Genomic DNA, 20,101 nt, shown 5'->3' with positions numbered 1-20,101 from the left:
GCCTTTCGTAGGCCTCCAGCTACCGTTGCACTGACTTTAGAGGTACTTAATCCTATTGATCAAGAGGATATCTACGAACTTCTCCCGAACACAGCCCTGAACGTGTGCCCGGTGCTGGTGGTAAGGCGACCACCACCTGCGTAAGGCACTCACACATTAAGAACATGCTCCCAGCACCATGAAAAACTAGCACTTAGCGATTTTGCATAATTCCATGACTTTGAGCGATTCCATGACTGCAGTGGGACCAATCACTATTGCACCTAGCACTGTTTGAAGGAATTCATGAGACAAGCAGGTAGTAAAACCAGCGAAGTAGACCTTCCCACTGACTGAAATCAGACCTGCAGTAAACCTCGGTAAGAAGCAAAACAGATCTCATTAATCCATTCTGTTGCTGTGACATCTTGTGCTTTTTGGACTCTACTTGTACAGTCCTACGGGCTCCTGAAATGACAGCAATAAAGTCATAATATGACTTTTTGCATAAAATGCATAATATGAATAATAATCTGGAAGGGAAAACAGTTTCTCTTTTGACGGATCTCCCTCACCCTTTTCCCCCTTTACACATGACACACTGGGACTATCTGAGAATGTCCCCTAGATGAAATTCAACTTTGTAATGTAAGCTCCCACTGAAAGAACCTGAATTTTCCCATTTTATTCATCATGCCACACATTGCATCTAGTTTGACAGATATCCTTGTTTGTGCTACGCTGTATTGCATTTAATCTTCAGACAGTTAGTGAGACTGAAGCACAAACTGAAACTACTTTCCTTAGACCTAAGTGAAGTACTTTACTCAATCAGCACAGTGTCGCTCATGTTGAACACTGTAAACACATTAATTAATTCGTTAGTCTTTTATTTGTCACCTAACTTCTCAGAACCACCGCATGCCCCTGGATGAACTGTGCACCCATCAGCTCAAACCAGCCGAACTCTACAACAGAGGCTGAGCTGCCAGAGAGGCTGACCAGAAACTAGAGAGGTCTTATTTGTTATTTGCTTCATAACTCAAAGTCCCGCCCCGCCCAGGAAGACCTCCACAAAAGAAATGCTGTCAGTTCAGAGCTCAGATTCATTATCTGGAGCTCAGAAGGTTGGCCACTGGAACAACTTTTTTCTCCTGCAAGTATCTAAAATACACTTTTTCATCATAGAAAAGAGACCTAAATAGAGACAATTTTTAATTGTCTCTCAAAGTATTTAGAAAATCAAACAAACAAAACCTCAACCTCCACACAATTATAGCTTCTAAATTTTCTTCTCACGTAGCAACAGCACCACATTGCCTAACAGTTTTGCTGTGTTTCTCACTTGGAAAGGTTTGGGAAAGGCCCTTTCCATCAGTTCAAAGACCACAGGACCTCCACACTTGCTGATGAGCTGGCTCATTATGCTGGAACTCATCAGCAAGCAGCAGAGATGTTTGGTGGCTTGTGCACCCTTGTGAACTGATGTTCTAGGGCTGGTGGAGGGGTCTCCGACACAGGCCGCTGCAGCCCATCATCCAGGCTGGAGGTCCGCGAGTAGCTGAAACAACAAAACACCAGGCTTCGTCTCAAACTCAACTCTGAAATTACTGCCTTTTCACAAGAGACTGAATGGTATGTGATCAATTCAGACGCGTGTATCTTTTGTTCGTATAAATATGAACTGAATATTAGAGCTGTCAAACTGCAATACAGTCAAATCCGTATTTCTGCGCAAGTTAAACAGGTATGTCCTTTAATGGTCCTGAGGGGGAAGTTGTCCAATAATTTTTTTTTGATTTGTGGTAGATTCTTTTCCCAGGAAAAATTCATTTTGGAGCCCTGTAACTCTTCCAAACAGGAACTTCAATTCAACACAGTTGCACTTTTGTACTCACTTTCTAGCTCTACTTGTACACAAGTAGGAGTTTTTCTTGATGAAAAGCTATCAAAGCTTAAATTTACATTTCTTGCTTGCCATGTTTTGTACAAGTTAAACTGTTATGTCCTTTTATTATAGAGCTCTACAAAATACGTGCATTTGTCTCCAGAAAACTGCATGCCATCTGCATATTATTTGGTTAATATTGTAAAAAAGGAGACTTTAGTAAACAAACATCTGGAAACGTCCATATTTTATGCAGTAAGATGACTCCTTGTTTTAGACGGGAAACAAACACCTGTGTACAGTCATAAACATCCCGCTTTTCTGTTATCAATCTTTGAAAATCCAGCTTGTAGGAAAGAAAATAAAACATCAGGAAGACCATCAGTCATCGTAGAACGACTCTTTCTTTCTTAATCAGAGCTGCCATGGACTCTTACAAGGAGCTACCATTGATGCAATTGCTCTTCAGAGCACATGCAAGCCAAGCGGCAGGTGGCAGACCTACCTGTCCCCTGAAATCTCACTGCACTTCACAAGGATTGACTCGCAAGGGACATCGGATAACGTGGGGCTAGCTCCCCGCGAGCCCTGTGGAGATATTCTACCTTGGCTATAGAAAGCATGCATTGCTTCAGTATATGTCCAGGCACACCAATAATGTCTTAGCTTTGTTTCTTCAACAGTTTTCCCAACAAAAGGAACCACGTGGCAGGCTACATATGGATCGGCATTTAACATTTGCCTGCCACTGGTCAGTCTGTAACGCTACATAAACTGGTAGAAGGTCAATGCCAGCACTGGCTAGACCATGAACTGCTTTTAAGCGGATCACTAACTTTATTCTGAACTATTACCTGAATTTTTGCATTGTTAAAATTACATTATCCAAACTGAACTGGAATCACAAAGACCACTAAAATGTTCTGGGTAGTTAAAAAATTTAATAGGAGATTTCAATTCAATTTCTGCTTTTAAAAGTCAAGTTCACAGACCACAACTTTGCAAAGTTCAACCAAGTTTAACGCGCTTATGAGAGCTGAAATATTGTTTGAATATTTCATAGGCTATTATGGCTCTCCCCTACTGCTGGCCATGCCTGTCCATTACGGATCTAAGTCCCCACAGCCAAAAAGGGCCTTTATTTTGGGGGGAAGACAAGACAGCCAGTTCATGACTCTGGGGGGCAGTGCCACTCATGCAGACGCTAATGTCACTAATGTTGTTCCGAGCTCCCTGCCAGCCAGCTGCCTGCAGCAGAGCATCCAGCCTGACCTTTGGCCAGGAGGAGGAATGGCTCAATAGCTCCAGAAGCCGCCTTATCGAATGGATTAAGTGCAGGACCCAAGCCAAATGCCAGCTTTGACAAGGACTTGCTCTGTCAGCCTCAGCCGAGTCAGTTAACCTTTCTTAGTTTTCCATCTTTAAAATGGAAATGATGATTCCTCTCTAGCAGCGCTGCTGCAAACATGCATTTGAAGGGTATCATGAAAGCGTGAGATACCTTACCCGGCGATGCAGTGTAGTGACACAGTCGTTTTAAACTCAATTCCACAGAATATTTACGGCGGGTGGGGGGGGAAAGAAGTTAATAAACACAAGTCATCCTTTCACTGCATATTTAATTCTAAAAACTATGGTGAATCAACAACCTATCTAAAAATCCTAATTTTGTCATTAGTATCCTAGAACTGCTATTTTCTTTAAAAAAAAAGTAGTTTTGCAGTACAAGATATCAGACTGACGTCTTCAGGCAACCGACACAGGCAGGACCAGGTGAGATTTTATCTGCCACAGAAAACTGCCCATCTAGTAGATTTCCATACTTTGTGAAGATAATTCAAGTGTATATTGAAATCTGGTTTCACTAATTGACAGAGCAAATTACTTTTGGAACTATATTTCCAAAGGGCCTCTGAATTTATTTCTTCAATTTTACATGCATGGGCTTCCATACCTTTGTGAATTTAACGTTTGTGTACATCACTCTGACATTTCCTAGCGTTTGAAGAACAATTTCAAAGACTATTTTTGCACATGTGGTATTAGGACATTTTAGTAGAGCAGATTTTAGAAAACTCATTTACATTCTGCACATTTAGCCATCTTGGTATCTCCATCCTACTTTCAAGTGCTTTAATCAAAATTTTAACATGGAATTTTCTGAGAAGAAAGGCTGAATTCCACACACACACTTAAAAAAAAATATTCTGCCTCATTTTCTATGCTTAGTTTCTGTTCTTCAGAGGAGGAGAACCCTGAACAGCTTTTTAAACCTAAATATGACCAAGCTCTCTAGTAAAATCTGTCTCATATACCAGGTTCTGCAATCTCGGTACCCGAAAAAAACCACAGAAAATTGATTAATAATGAGGTCAGAAATACAAATAAATTTACTTCTAATGAAGACTGGAGACACAGTAATCAAAGTGTTAAAAATTCATTTCATGCACATCTCATTTGCCTCCTAGCTGATATTTATCACATAATTCTGTGAGAAAGTAGAGGCCTAAGATGCTCCAGATAAATGTCTCAATTAATTGTACAGAGGTAGCCCTCTTTGAGCTGAACCAGAGCTGTGAGCTCTTTATTAAAAGCACTATTCTGTAGCCCGTAACCTTGTTCCTTGACTCCTCTCTAGTTTCCAATTTAAACAAGTCCCCATGCGGCCGGCTCTAAAGGGCTTTGTCTCCCTGTCATTGTTACGAGAGCCGAGGCATCCTGGAAGTGTGAAATCAGACCTCATGAGCTGAACGGTTCCCCAGGGAACGCCGGACCGCGCAGAAGGTCAAAGTCATGGGCTGGACCATCTGAAAGCGTCTGATCGCCGGTCTGTGACACAGCGAGCGGGGTGGGGGCAGGGGGAGAGGGGAGCTGGGGGGCTAGCATTGAACACGTCTTAATTAAAGCCCAAAGACAGCAAAACAAACTGTTTTCCAGGCGGGCCGTCACACAGAGCTTGGGTTTTGCTCTGCTAACGAGTCGGTGTTGCTAACCATTATTATTCCTCAAAATTACCATAGGGCTTTGGCTGAAGTTGATCAAGCCTGTGGCACATCTGTTCCCACCCTGCTCGCTTCTCGTCAATAATAAGGCAGAGGTGTTCACTTTCATTTGGGGTGCGAGGAAGAGGAGGAATGAGTGCACCTGCCTGCGAAGCCCGCAGCCTTCCTCCATGACCCACCTACACCTGGCTTTGATGCAGAAGAAACGCACGAACCTGACCATTGCGTGAACTTCACCAGTGCCATGGTGAAGGGTCCGTTGCTTTCCAGAGCTCACAGGGGTTAGGTGAACAGAGTAGGTGCTAATCTCAGAGGCAAACTCACACAATGAGTCCATCGCACCTTACATTTCCTGCACCATCAGAATACTTCTTTGTGTAAGAGGAGGCCACCATTGGCACACGCGTTGCCTTCAGGGGCTCCGCTTGCAGCCGAACCCTGGAGAAGGAACCATGTGTCTTGCAGGGGGATGGGGAATTTAGGATTGAGGGAGAAAACAGCCTGGCACTTGACAGCTAAAAACACGACTGAAGATTTAAATGAAACTTTCTTCTCGGGAAGAGAAGGAAAAAGTGAACACCACAATCAATGTCTTTCCATTTGTTAGGTTACAGTTTCAAAAAGACACAAGAAAAAATACATATTTTCCAGGAAGGTTATTTGCTATGACCATGGTTTCCATCAGAACATAATTTTGCATTGGTGGAAGCCCTAAAACTGTTTCGGCCATGGAAAGATTGCAGATCTTCCAGGGGAAACAGCCTCATAGACCCAGCAGTTCTCGCAAAGGCTCTGGTCCTGGAAGATGCCCGGTTTTCAGCTCTCCCTGAAACCAAGGTGAGCTTTCAGGCACCAGTGGGGAACCCCTGAGCGACTCTCCCTTTCCCAGACCTCCTTGCAAGCGGGCTTTGGGCGAGGAGAAGTCTCACTTTGTTCTTTTCTGGGGTGTTTTTCAAATGCAGTTACGGCATGTTGAAGCAGAGCCCCATTCTCCACCTGACAGCGCCCACTTGCTCCCCTGACCACAATTTCACCGAAACTTCATCCCACCTTGGCATCTCGTTCAATGCAGGCGTACGCGTGGGGGCTGTGAGCAACCCCCATTAATCTCCCTGGTTGTTTTTTTTTTAAAAATCTGTACTAACCTTAACGATTTGAAATGCACTGTCCAACACTGGGCTATTGAGACTGGAGAAAAACCTGCCCTTGACTATCAACAGTTTATTAGGGGCTTAACTGAAGTGACCTACTGTAGCAGCATTCAGCTGAACAAGGCTACGGGCTTTCTGTGGAAAGGAGAAGAATTGAGGGTTTCATTAAAAAGTAATTTGTGCTTTTTACTCATTCATTCAACGGGAGTCTCAATTGCTCTTTATTCACACAGAGTTAATACAGTAGTACAATGCTGCTCAATGAATGTATGGTAACAAAAGAAAAATTTCACATTTTCAAAGGAAAAAAAAAATCCTTGCAACTGTAGTAAGATTGATGACTACTTAAAAGATTACAGAAATCTTTTTCCGTCTATGCTTATGCTTAATGATGGAATATTAAGGATTTTTAAAATCCATTCAGACCAAACTAATAAATTTTGATTTGTTACTTCACATGGAAAGATTCCTGAAAGTGAAATGGGATACGTTCAGCAGACAGGAAACAGCAAATCACACAGGTACGGTACAGGTGTTTCAGCTACTTTTCAGACTCAGAGGAGGGCAAAAGATTAACGCTGGAAAAAGAATATATAAGAAGAGCAAACTAGTCCCTAGCTCTTACTCACGCAAGTGATCCTTAGTCGTGTAAGGTATAGCACTGACAACAGCGCGCTCCTCACTGACTCACAACCATTGCTCAGTTCAATAAAGGTGGGGGGTCGGGCCTTCTACAGCTTTGGCAAACATGATTTATTGACCATTACCAAATAACTACTTTCAGTTATTTCTAAATATTACCATTCAAAGTTTAATCTGAAAGGAATGATCTGCACATCCCCACAAGTTACTGAAAAAGCTACAAATTACTGCAGTAGTTAATAAAAATAGTTTGTCCTCTTTTCAAAATACCAGGTATTTTTGTCCAAAATACACAAGGATTTCTGCAATGTCTGGAATGCACAGCCATCTCACAGAACATATCTGTCGTACAAATGTTTTTTCTTACTAATGAACAAAATATGCGGGACACGTAAGGGCATGGAGTGTTTGTCCCCATCTTCCTGCCTGTCGTTCTAAATGCAATGTCTGAAAATTTTTGGTACTTCTGTACATCTTTAATTGAATCAAATGTATTTCCAAAAAATTTGTTCAACCAGCACAAATGACACGTTGATCTGGAAAAGTTGAAGATTGAACGAGGTCAGGGACTGAATTATCCCATTTGCCCCTGAATAACTTAATCTCTCTCTCTCTGTTCAGACCACATTGGATTATAAGGTCAAAGCAGACTGAGGAATCTTTAGCAGCGTTTCTCCAACCTCCCCGAAAATAGAATCTGTTATTTTGCGTGCCACAAACTGGATGATCAGTTTCAGCAATAAAATGTTTGCTCTGTTACCTTGTCAGAGAAATAAAAACAAATACTGTTACTCATGCTAATTTACAAAAACTATTAAAAAGTAAGTGTGTTGCTGTATATCTACATCTGCCCCTGCAACAGAACATCTATGTACGAATTGCAGTTAAACCAGCTACATTAGTATAGTTTCCTTTTTTCTTTCTTCTTTTTTTTTTCTTTTTAAAGCAGAGATGGCTATTTTCGAACACAGAAGCAGGTCATTTTGCTGCACTCGACTTGTGCAATATGAAGGTGATCGTACTTTCGGGAGATAACTTGGACATTTCTGGAGAAATATAGTCAGAATGGCTGAAACTGTCTTCATTTTGAAAAGCAAAAGGTTAAATTATCCATTCATCTTATATCACATAAAACAGAAAACACAAAAAGTTTTTCTTATTTCCCTTCTTCAACAGATAAACATTAGTTACAGGAAACTGTATTTATTTGAAATGTCTGAAACCAACAGCAGCCCTGCTAAATAATCCACAGATACCAAGCACTTATTTTGGCAGGAAGTTTAAAGTAGTATCTAAGTCTAGCACCTTTCATTTGCCTTATCCACTGGAATTCAGCTTTAATTTGGATAATTTTGTATCTTTTTATCTCCTAGAAACAGAAGTCTTTTCTATGTATTTTTTTCTATGTATTTTTTTCTATGTATTTTTTCCAGGACTTCTGATGGAGAAAAATGTATATTTCACCCTTCTGAGAAATAACCTGCGTAAGGCTCTGCATTAGAATGATTTATTGCCTTGATTACAAAAGTTGTGTTTGTTTGTCTGTGGATTTTTTCCTTAATGAGCAGAGGTGAGACTGTGCAAACAGACAATAATATTTAGACAAACTTGTGTTTTAAACATTGTTTTTTTCCCCACTTCTAAAAAAGGCCCAGTCTTACTACGGTATTTACTGTCACAGAAACTAAATGAATCCTTGCCTGTGACATCAGCTGCCATCAATGCTTCTGCCCTGATGACCTTCACCTGAAGAAATCCCACATCCTTCATGTTATGAAACATTGCCATTAGACTCTAAAAAAAAAAAAAAGAGAGAAATAATTCTGGATTGCAAAAAAGACAAACCAAAAGCAGTATTAAGAGTCTCCTCCCTAGCCCCATGTAATTCTGTCAAACGTACTCATACTTTTAAATACTCTTTTCCAAAGAACGTACAATTGTCAATGGTTCTTTCAGTATTTTGCAACTTCATCTTACCAATGAAAAATGCAAAGGAAAAGTCAGAATATGAATGATTAAATATAACACTAATTCTACTGAATTAATCCCCTAATAGTACATGAACAACTGTCCATCAAAAATTTAAACGATAGCAGTGTATTAACAAAATTAATACAAACAATAAAACATTTCCTCTCCCTGAATACTCTGCCGAGATCTACATTCACATTTTCCTCTTGATGGCTCCAATAATATTTTGGATAGTGACATAGGGTCAATATCGTTTTTCTCGTAGTTGACTATCATACGCCAGCTTTCATATAGCATATATGCATACATAAGCTTGCACATCGCTTGCAAATAACATGAGCAAAAACAATCATAAGATCATAACTTAATAATTTTTATAATAATCACGTGAAAAAAGATCCGAAAAATTAATTAAAAGCAGTTCCAAGGCAAAAAGCTCTTACTATGATTAATTATTTTTTAACATGAATTTCTGCAATATCTACATGTATCAAAAAGTGAAAGAAAAAATTTAAGAATAAGCTTAACACTTGCATTTATTCATCCAATACAGTTTTACAAAGCTGCTTGGAAGGTGCATTCTGTTGCTGCCCTTTTTTCAAATAACTAGAAGTAACAAACTGGGAGTGTTGTATCCATTAGGCGTGATAAGCTAAAATTCTCAGGCTCTAACTTTGAACATAATTTAAAAGTTGCATAATTTCAAATGATAGAACATGGAATGCAACTTTGAATCTGCAATCTACTAATAACAAACCTGGCATCATCATCCAGTTTTTAGATAAGCTAGGGGAGAAACTCCGACAGAGGAGACTAAAATTAGATTTTCAAATACATTTAAAATCATAAACATACTTGGACTAATTTTTGGTCGCTTTTGCAAGCCTTGTTCATAAATACTAGCACGTACCTTTATTTTGAAGTATTTTAAAGTCTGGACTACTGCATTTAATGCCTTTGGCCTTTTCTAAAATTTTAATGTAGTGCAGGTGAAACCTTTTCCACTGCTTATGATAATGTCCAGATTTCTAGAAAACGCAAACATCAGGTAAAACACCAAGTCAACACTCCTTTAATTTATTACAAAGGCAAAATCGACTGTTATGGAAAACCAGAATAAATAACATCACCGATCTGAAAACCACAGGTGCTGCTAAAATGAAATATTAAATGTCAGCTTGCAAAAGCTATGGCGTGTTTATGCATAGATAACCTATCCATTAAAATGTTAGACATACAATATGCATCCCTGCCTTTTTATTAATAAGGCGATTCTAACGGTTAGATCACACTCTGGTATTAATTTCACAAGCCCCAACTGACCCTTTACTGTTTAGGGTGAAGGTTTGACCTTGGTGCACCGAGAAGAGGAATCCAGGTGCGTGTGGAGCCCCACACGCGACGTACCTGCGAGTACATGCGTGTGTGTTATCACGGGATAACGGTCAATACATTTTTATAATTTTCAAGATGTTAATCACTGGAAATACGGCTGATGGTCAACTTTAATGAGCACGCACTCAGCTCCTGCTCGTGCAGGGCAGCAGGGATGGCGTCACCGATCGCACTCTTACAATTTGAATGCACGTTGGCACCGTCCCTCGTTTATTACGGTAACAATCAAGGTTTGGATGTGTCTTACTGGAACTGGTACCACAACAGAGATAATTCTGCTCTAATACCAGGATGAAAGCAAAAGGATTTACAAAAATGTTTCCACGTTTTCCCCAAGTTTCCCAATGAGGGAAACAAACACCGAGCCTCACACAGGGAACAAAGCCCCAGCCAACGGCAGAGCGAGCCAAGGGATGTCCCCCCCTTCCTGCTACACCATGCCATCCCCCATCTCCAAATTTCATCAAAAAGGCACCAGTGCTGCCTTTCAGTTTGTCGCCTTTGTGAACATGCAGCAGAATAATTATTTTTGAACTTTTAGTTCCGCAAGTCGCGGTGCTGAGATTCATTTACTGCACGCTGCGACGGCAGAGGCTGCTGGAAATGTATACAATGCCACGGCAGAGACTCCAGGAGAGGCAAATGGCTTTAATACATTACTTTAAATACATAACTTTAAATAATGATTTATCAGCTGATATTCTGTCTTCTTATTTATGATTATTGTTGAAGGCCTCAAAACCCACACGGCTTCAGAAGCCTGAAATTTCCATAGCGGAGGAATCCGTGATTTGCTGCGAATCTTTTCAGCCCTCAATAGATGGGAAAAGATTGAAATGCTCTGGAGATGAGTCCTCTTTATTTTTTTAATGAAAGGCTGTATAATATATTTTCTGTATGGCTGCAGCAGCTGTCAGGGAGAGCATCTCAGTTCAGCTCTATTATGGGAGAAGCAATACCCCATCCTATGGCATCGAGATACACTGAGGGGCCAGCGCTGATTGACAGCTTGTCACCATGACGTCTTATTCCATCTCTGTTATGGAGAAAATTAATGTCACACCACCAGCCTTATGACTCGCTGTCATCTTAGAACTGCTCACCTTTTATCAATGCTCTAAATAACATTTCAAGCCCATCGTCTCACGGTGGACAATCTGGTCAAGGGACATTAAATCGGATGACTGTGAAATGTCATAATAAAAATGGAATGCTAACAACTTCTTCTCTAAACTAGCTCCTCTGGTTTTTAAACTGTGACAAGGGGGACCGCGGGTTCAGCACACCCGTTCTGAAAAGGTCATACAATCTCCCTTGGTCTGTACCCATTAACGCGCCCCCCTCCTCACCCCAAAAGGAATTAATCTTTTCAGACAATTGTGGTAAAATAATGGTTCAAACAGTAATGCCTGTTTAATTTTTAAGGCTCTGATGTTCAGCCACAAATGGTTAAATGACAGTAATAGAGTCATTTTCCAAGGCTATTTGATCTGATGGCAAGGTCAGCTCATTAACTGTTTTTTGGCTGCAGAAAGGGTGCAAAATACATTTCTCAAGTGGAAGCTAGATTTTTTTAAGGGGACGAAAAATATAAACCCCAAAACACACCCACCCAGCGGGGAACAGTACGTCTTGCTAATTGCATATTCTTTCTTTGTATGGGTTCTGAAGCAGAGATATGACTGCCAAAAACAAATCAAACACTGGTGAAAATGAACTATTGGAATTTCGTTAATCATTGTCATTTCTTTCTTTGGCTGTCCACCGGTCATTTTAATAAAAACTTTAAAATTAGTCAAAAATTCTATATGTCAACGCTACAATTTTCCAAAACACAGAATGAGAAACTCGTGCCTCCACAACAAGAACATCTTCCAAAAATATTAATGTTTTCAAATGCATACAGAAATCTAAATAGAAGAAAAGACACATATCCACGAATATGTAAGAAACGGAAAGAAATAGATCAATCTTAACACGACATGATTATGCTTTACACTGGGGACAAAAAATTGAGAATTTAGGAATACTGATTAATACTAAACAGTAGAAACATGTTTCTATACTGCTACTGAATTATCAAAACCATCAGTATCACTTGACTGCCATATCACCGCATACAATAATCCACAGGAATACGGTATTGTTGCACTTGGTAGCAAGAAGCATGCCACCTCACAAACGTACCCATCATAAATTTATTATATTTATAAAGATCGATCCTGACATCCAGAGGGTGTCTGGGTAGATCCCAAAACGTGCAATAACGCTCTTAATTGTAATTATTTTTCAAAGGTGGTGCACAATACCTTAGCTCTCAGTTGGTTTAGGAATATTATGTTTAGCCTCACTAAGTCACCTCTATTAAACTGTGTTTATGATAACGCTATTGGTGTATGAGTTGTACAAGCATTAGCAGACAGCTGATTCAGTGGAGATAGCCAGAATAAATTTGCTGAAGCGCACATCCTGCTAATCTGTTTGAAGAATATTGTACAGCATTAGTACTAGCACTTCATGTTATCTGCACAGCCTGATAAGGTACATCTTTATTAAATTCAGTTATTGAAAGGATGTCAGTCACGGAATAGGAATATTTTAAAATCTAAAAAAAAAAATTAAGCGGCTCTTTGTTAGTCAGACCTTGGTTTAATGGCTGAGTGTCTAGAGAAGCCTTTCTAAACACCTGGCAGCATTGTACAATAAAAGCTTTGTAATTTTAAGTGGAAATAGCTTTTTTTTTTTTTTCCCCCTTTCTCCGTCTGTAGTGAGACAGTTACTTTTAGTGATTTAGGTATTATCAAATGCTGGAGTAAGAGCTCCCCTCTCTGTTGCTTTGATAAAACTACACAGGCTCTGTGTAATGCGAGGATGCTGGGAAATGAAAACGATTTGCTTCAGAATATTTTGAAATGGAAATATTGTTTAGAACAATTAGTTAGATGATAACAAAATACTGCTCCAGCCTCTCATTTGCAGACAAAAAAAATAAGTTTTCTTGCCTTTTAGTAGATGCCCCAAAAAAAGACGAAAACTATTGGCACCTCAAACCAGCTGGCATAAACTCTCGCTAGAAACTGCACAGTCGCTGAGTGACCCCTCGGTTATTTTGTGATTAGTGAAAATTACCTGCAAGGAAGTTAACTTCTTGATGGCACATGATCATACCAAATAGCTGAATTACTATGTAAAAAAATACCTTATTGTCTAAAAATGATTTGTAGCCTACTTGATGTTACCCGCATCAGCCGCGATAATATTAGTAACTATTTTAATGACTGTCATTGGCTGCGGATATAAGGGGTGTATTTAGATTTCACACCCCTGACAGTTATTATTTATATAAGTCAACATTTTGCGAGCAAAGGGTACAAGAGAGGAAGAACTCCATACATATCTCTTCAGGATCTCCTCTCGCTCTTTCTGGTCCTCCAGGGAGTTGAGGGAGAGGTCGGAGATGGTGACGGCGGCGGAGGCGGTGAGGGTGACCAGCAGCACCAGGCATCCCTCGCCCTCCTCCAGCGGCATCTCCAGCTTGTGGGTGTGCTCTTTGCTCAGGTTCGACAGGTCAACCTGGCACCTGGAAACAGAATTCTCCATCAGACTCTGGTTTTCTTCACACCGGCTTATTTGCATTCAGCTGGACAAAAAAACCCCCCAAATCGGTAGAAATTCCTTCCCAGCTTCCGGAAGGATTTCTCTTCAGCTTCAAGCCACGCCAATTGACTGTATTTTTTAAAAAGCTATAACATGTTATGCATATGAACAATAAGTATTAAAAGGAACATACAGTCACTAGAAACAATAGCTAATATGCCTCACTCGAACCCAAAGAGAAATTTAAAAATCTAGCTTCAGGTGCAAGTTGCACTTTTTAATTACGCCTCTTGTATAAACACCAAACGTAAGTAAGTCTCGATGTGAACGTTTTTGATACCGTTCATCTAACAACACTAAAAATCCTCTCTTGAAAACAAATAAGTAAATAAATCTTTGTGGACTTAATTGTGATGGAGGTAACGCGACCCAGCACGGAAAAACAGCGCCCAGGAGGCTCCGCTCCACGGCGGCTCGGGGTCAAAGCGGAGTGCAGCCACCCAGGGTCCAACGCGACGCCACAGCCCGCTGTGGGATAAGGTGTCTGGGTCGTCACGAGCAGGCACTGCCGGGGCTGAAGCCAGCCCTCCCTGCCTCGCACCGACCTAACGAGGAGCAGCTCCCTCCGTGCTGGCAGAAATAGCTCTGAAACCGCCCCAAAAACAAAAAGCAGAGCATGGAAGGGAAAACAGCATCACCGCTAACAAGGAGCCGGACACAAGCTTTTAATTAAAACAAGAATACCTTAGGGTTGGTAATCAGTCTGTGCGTGACATAGGATTTTTAATATTTTAATTTGTGTAATTCACAAGTTTCAACTTTGCCTAGACTGCAACTCTGAGCATGTCTGGAAATGCAAGGCCTGTGTGAAACTGCCTGCGCTGCAGAGGAATTTCTGTGAAAAGGCGCTGTTTGGAACACTTCTACTTACAGCATCCCCCAGTAATGCATTACTCAAAATAAAAACAATAACAATATTTAAACAAACTAAATTAATATATTCTATATACAGTTAAGCCACGGAATACTCTAATTTTAACAGCGATTATTTGATGTGACAAGCACATGTTCTATATGCCACTCTCACTAAACTAAACATCTAGCAAACTCTTTTCATAAAATGTCAATTGATTTTGAAGAGAAAGATAATGTGGTGACCGCAGGGCCAATAAACTGAGAAAAAGGTGGCAGACATGAATAAATAGGCATTTAAGGACAGGAAATAGCCAATTATGAGAATAAATGCAGCCTCATAAAATGGGCGCTGTGCTATCACAGGCAGATTAGATTTGCTACAGGAAAATTTTCTTTTAATTTTTTTTTTTTTTTTTAACATTTACTATCCATTGTGCAGCTGTCAAAATTAAACTACTGCAAAGCTCATACAGTAACAAGGTTCAATTATTTTACAATGAAAAAATTTTGGACTGGCATAGCATTCTGAGCCTAATGTTTACCTTTTATTTTGAACTCTTTGGACGATAAGGACTGAGAAATGAAATTAACAGCACGGAAAGACTAAAGCTGTTGCTGTCAATGCAGGCTGATGGTCAATGCAAGTTCTGTACGTGTACATAGGCTGTCAAATTATTATTTAGGCTGCAGCGAGGAGTACAAAGCTCTCCTTGAGATAACAAATATTGTAATCAACCACTCAAAGCTGGAGTACATTAAGATGCCCCTGTTGTTAAATATTCTTTGACAGTTTATTTCAAAGCGGATACTCCTCAAAAATATGTCCCTGAATCAACATTGCCATTTTAACCAATAACCATTGACAGAACCAGTCTAAACTCTCTTAAAGTCAGCAAAACAATCAGAAAGTCATTATGATACAAGTAATGCAGAAATAATCCACCCCTCACTCAAAAATAGGCAACGAAAGCTACCTCCACTGGAACAAAAAAAGCCCTACATGCATCAGAAAACTGCACTGACTGAAAAATTAGTGTTTACAGCAGAGCTACAAGCTCCAAGTCCTCCAGTTCTTGAAGTTACAGCACTTTTGCAAAGTTAGTAGTCCATGTTAATTTTTATTTACGCTAAAAGAGGCAATGGACAATTCCATTTTACCCATGCACCACTCCTACAGCTATAAAACATTCCTAATAGCACCACATTGAGAGCAGATTACCTGAGAAATGTGTCTCTACTGTCTGACAGACCTCCACAAACAACCCGTCACCAGCTCGTTATTTCCTAAAATCACAGAAAGGGTCGGGATCGATCTGGAAGCTTTTTCCAGAGAAAGCCTGAACCATTTTGCGGGAAAAACATCCCGTGAAGGGCCCTCCGATACGTGATAAAAACCCGGGGTTATTCCACCAAGGAGTGCCACCATTGCACTTGGTGGCACTCTCGGTTAAGAGGGTCCCCGTGTGGGGCCTCCTCCTGTGCCAGGTCCCCTCTGGCAGCGCAGGGGATGCAGCTCGCACACGTCGGACGCGGCTCGAGGAGCATTCACAGCACGAGGGAAATCCACCAGCGGCACGGGCACTTCCGCCAAAAACCGAGACTTTGCAAGTTACAGACACTAGAAGAAAAACTGTCACTTTTTCCCATTAGTAGTTGAGTTTTCTGTGGAAAAAAAAAAAAATTATCAATTTTGTTTCCTTTCACTCCGAATTTGCCTGCAAAAAAAAAGAAACCGTTTTTTGTTACATCAACTCTGCCCTCACCAGGTCTTTGCATGGGACCAAAACAGTGAAGGAAGCCTGGTTTTATTAAGGCATTATCTAAGCACTATCCCTTATCCTAGAATAACGTTTACAGACATCAGTAGGAAAACCACAAAACTCCTTTTTTGGATTAGATTTCCTTACAAGCGCTAAAGTTAACAAAATACTCCTAAAGATAAATAGCTTTGGAGGGCTCAGGTTGACAATGCCCCTTTACATTTTACTGGGAGTATATATAAGATTTCCAAGGTTTAAAGCCTTAGCAATGCTGACTTTTACATCAGTTAAGATGTTCTCTTAAAAGACATTTGTCACCTGCAGCTGTTTCCACGGAGAACAAAGATGCTTTGAGGATGAAGGTGAACCTGAATGTTACCAGAAAGTGGTGCAGAATGAGCATCACGGTGGTAGGAATTTTTGCCTTGCATTCTCAAATTAAGGACCATGAAAAACTACGGCCATTTTGAGAAGGCCGTAAATTGCACACGATCAGCGGCTGCCACATTGAAAGCAGGAGATAATAGTTATTTTTGGACAGTTCAGTTTCTTCTGGCATTACTATTTACATGCTGATGATGATGACAGAAAGTTCTCCGCTTGGGAAGAGGTCAGCATGAAATTTATGGTGAAAATAGCCATTAACTGCACAGATTTTGTAGCATGGCTATAAATCACGTTTCAGGGAATTTCAGTTTTTGGGGCAGCTTGAGTGTTTCTCCTGGCTCCGCTGCTCCAGGCGGTGTGGTCCCTGCGGTCCCAGCAGCGGGGGGCTGACCCTGGGAAAAGGGATGGAGGCACATCCCCCCAGAGCGGCGCCACACGCGAACATCACCAGGCACCAGGCGGATCTGGGATTTTCAGGCCAAAAACCAAAAACCACACAGACACCTCAAGCTCACGGTCCAGGGTGCCATGGAGAAGGAGCTGCAGACGCAGGGTACGGCTCCCATGGAGGAAGACGGGAAGGTTCAAGGGGATCTCACCACTTCTCTGAAACCGTGTTCAGCGTGTTAATCGCCCAGACTGTGAGAAATACCTTTCTGATTTATTTTTAATTTGAATATATCTGGCCTTTGGTTCTTTTTATGCCTTTCTTTACTCAGTTGAAAAAGCCTTTAGTGCCCCGTATTTTCTTCTAGCGAAGGTACTCATATACCATAATCGTATCTTTTCTTGATCTTCCTTTTGATATGCTAAACACCTTCAGCTCCCTATACATTTCCTTGGAACGCATCTCCTGCAGCCCTCAAATGACTTTTTGTAACTTTTCTGATCCAGTGAAATTCTCCTGCATCCTTTTTCAAGTGTGGAAGCCAGAACTATATGTAGCATTTTATTATCAGCATGTCTAAGAGGTAAAAAATCACCTCCCCTCTCTAGTTCTAACAGAACCTGGAATGTAAGACCGCGTTGGCACCCTGGTGAAATATCCTTGCTAATGAATGAATTACAAAGGTAGCGACATGACATAGAAGGGCCTCTTAAAAGCCAGGTGGCCAGGCAAGGGAGAGACAGCAGATAGTGAGATCATTTTCTCACATGACAAAATAAAGCATAAAAGAGAAATTGGCACAATCCTAAGTGATAGGGACAGAAAAGCACCACTTGGCTACAACCCAGGCAACTTAATTATCATCGTGACTTGTTCGGGAAGACAGCCTTTTAACTCCACTGTGATCCAGGTCTATGCTGCTCCAAAGGATGCCAAGGAGAGGAAACTGTGCGATTCTGCAATTAGAACTGAGCTGGACACACATCAGAAGCAGCGAGGCATGAACTGCTACAATTTGTGAGACTCCGTATCCTTTATGAGCAGAGTACAATGTTCCAGTAAAACCAAGAAACAAACGGCGAGGGGAAATTCTGCAGAGCCCCGGTAGAAAATGACACGGCTCAGAAAGACGGGACTGCAGTAAGGTGAAGTTCTGGGAAGAACCAGACCGCGGCACTTTTAAGTGGGAAGATAATGAGAAGGAAATAATGCGACAGACCCCACACGATGCTTGTGATAGGTGGTGGGTAGAGGCGATAGACTGGAAACTGGGAAGGCTCCCAAAGGAGTTGGAGCCTGTAACTCGGCTCAGTCGGGCAGCGACTGCGGGGGAGTGCGGAGGCGAGCCTGGGATGCTGGAGGATGCCCTGGATGATGGAGGATGCCTGGGACACCGGAGGATGCCTGGGAAGCTGGGAACACACAGGAGCCGGGAAACGGTGCCACCGGGTGCCAGGCAGCAACACGCGGCAAGCAGAAGCAAGCCCCACGAATTGGGGTAAGTCAGTCTTGGTAAGGGAAATATGAGAACTACACAAAACACAGGACAGTCTCACCCCTCACTGAGCAATACCCGAGTACGGACACGTGTTTATTGCTTGCTAAAACAAACGCGGCCCATGCCACAAAATACTGTTGGTGGGTTTCGGAATGACGGATTATCATTTTCTTAAGCACAGCTCTTCACAGTAGAGCTGCGGATTTACTTTTGGAATTGCACAGACAGAGAAAGGTACTTGCAGATGTTTCATGGTGGGGTATTTCCTACACCGCCCCCGTGGCACAGCCAGACACTACAGACACGCACTGCCAGTGCTGTCACCAGTGCCTTTTTTTCCCCACAAAATTAACACTTTCTGCTCCTAATCCAGTCTATTGCTTTGATGAAGATTACACCTTCCTACATGGTTCTCCCCTCGCTAGCTGGCCCACGCAACCTGGCCATAGCTTTCAGGCAGCTGCAATCTGTGCCCGCCAGAAACCATCACGACCCCCCTCGGCACCCCCGGCCGCTCCTCACGCTCACTCTCACATCTCCCCAGACGTTCCACTTTTCCTTCTCCCTTCCTCTTATTTTGCCACTCTCACTTCACGGAGGGGAGGACATTTCCATACGCGGGAGACAGAGGGTCAGAAGAAGGATCCATAAACTAATGCAGCTCATACGCCGCATTCCATATTCCAGGATACATTGGGGAATACTATCAATTTTGCAACGGTCCGTGACAATAACAACTGTCAGTAAGAGTTGTAAATAATAAAATATCTGGTAAGAGAAAGTTACTGAAGGTTTGTGAGCCAAAACTGAACCTCTTCTGGCTCTCTAGCAGAAGAGCAATGCCTCTGCGTTAATAGAAGTTGTTAAAATGTGCAGAGACAGTAATACATGAGGTGTGGAATACCTGAGGGCCATATTTTGAGATGCACTATTTACACCTAACGCCCTTTGGCAACCATCAGAAACAGAGACGGCTCAGCACATCTCAGGGTTTGTCAAGGGCAGGGTGACCGGTAGCATTTTTAGATTTTAACGCTTTGGGCAAAACCTTCATTTTACATCCAGAAACACATCTGCAATAACTAAACTTTAGGCATCACGTACGATCAACCACCTGCTACGCACACGGGCTGTTGGTCGTGTGCTCGTCTGCGTCTGCACAGAACTGCGGGGTAATTCACACCAGCATGGAGTTCAAAACCCAAACTACAATAGCGTATTAACCACTAGGTTTAACTTTTGAAAATAACCTATCCCCCCAAAAGTTACTCCAACATGCAGAAGTTTTCAAACTACCATCTGAAAAAAATACTTGAAAGACCTGCATAATAAAGTACTGTTTACAAATCCACATTTTGACTCTACGGAGTTTTTCAAAATTGAGAAAGCTTCAAGATTCATCTCTTGCTATTCAAAACCTCTCTCTCTGGCAACAATATTTAAAAAAGAAAATTTCCAGTATTTCAATACGAATCACAGTCTCCACAACACCTCTAGGAAAAAATCTGGGAAGAAACATTTCCAGCAG

The 20,101-nt window shown here is 41.4% G+C and overlaps 1 protein-coding gene across 9 annotated transcripts in view; it reads right to left on the bottom strand.

Moving 5' to 3' along the window:
• MCTP1 (multiple C2 and transmembrane domain containing 1) overlaps positions 1-20,101 on the bottom strand; it is a 287,127-nt gene that overhangs the window by 106,953 nt on the left and 160,073 nt on the right. For all 9 annotated transcript variants that reach the window (XM_054186271.1, XM_054186272.1, XM_054186273.1 and 6 more), the window contains exons 8-9: positions 13,422-13,608; positions 8,363-8,456 (exon numbers count right to left, since the gene is read on the bottom strand). In XM_054186271.1, coding sequence (XP_054042246.1) covers positions 8,363-8,456; positions 13,422-13,608 — 281 coding nt within the window. The remainder of the gene's footprint in view (positions 1-8,362; positions 8,457-13,421; positions 13,609-20,101) is intronic.

Source organism: Rissa tridactyla, chromosome Z, assembly GCF_028500815.1.
Source record: "Rissa tridactyla isolate bRisTri1 chromosome Z, bRisTri1.patW.cur.20221130, whole genome shotgun sequence".
Lineage (NCBI taxonomy): Eukaryota > Metazoa > Chordata > Aves > Charadriiformes > Laridae > Rissa > Rissa tridactyla.
Note: the sequence above shows the minus strand (reverse complement) of the source record. Positions and strands in the feature narration are given on the sequence as shown.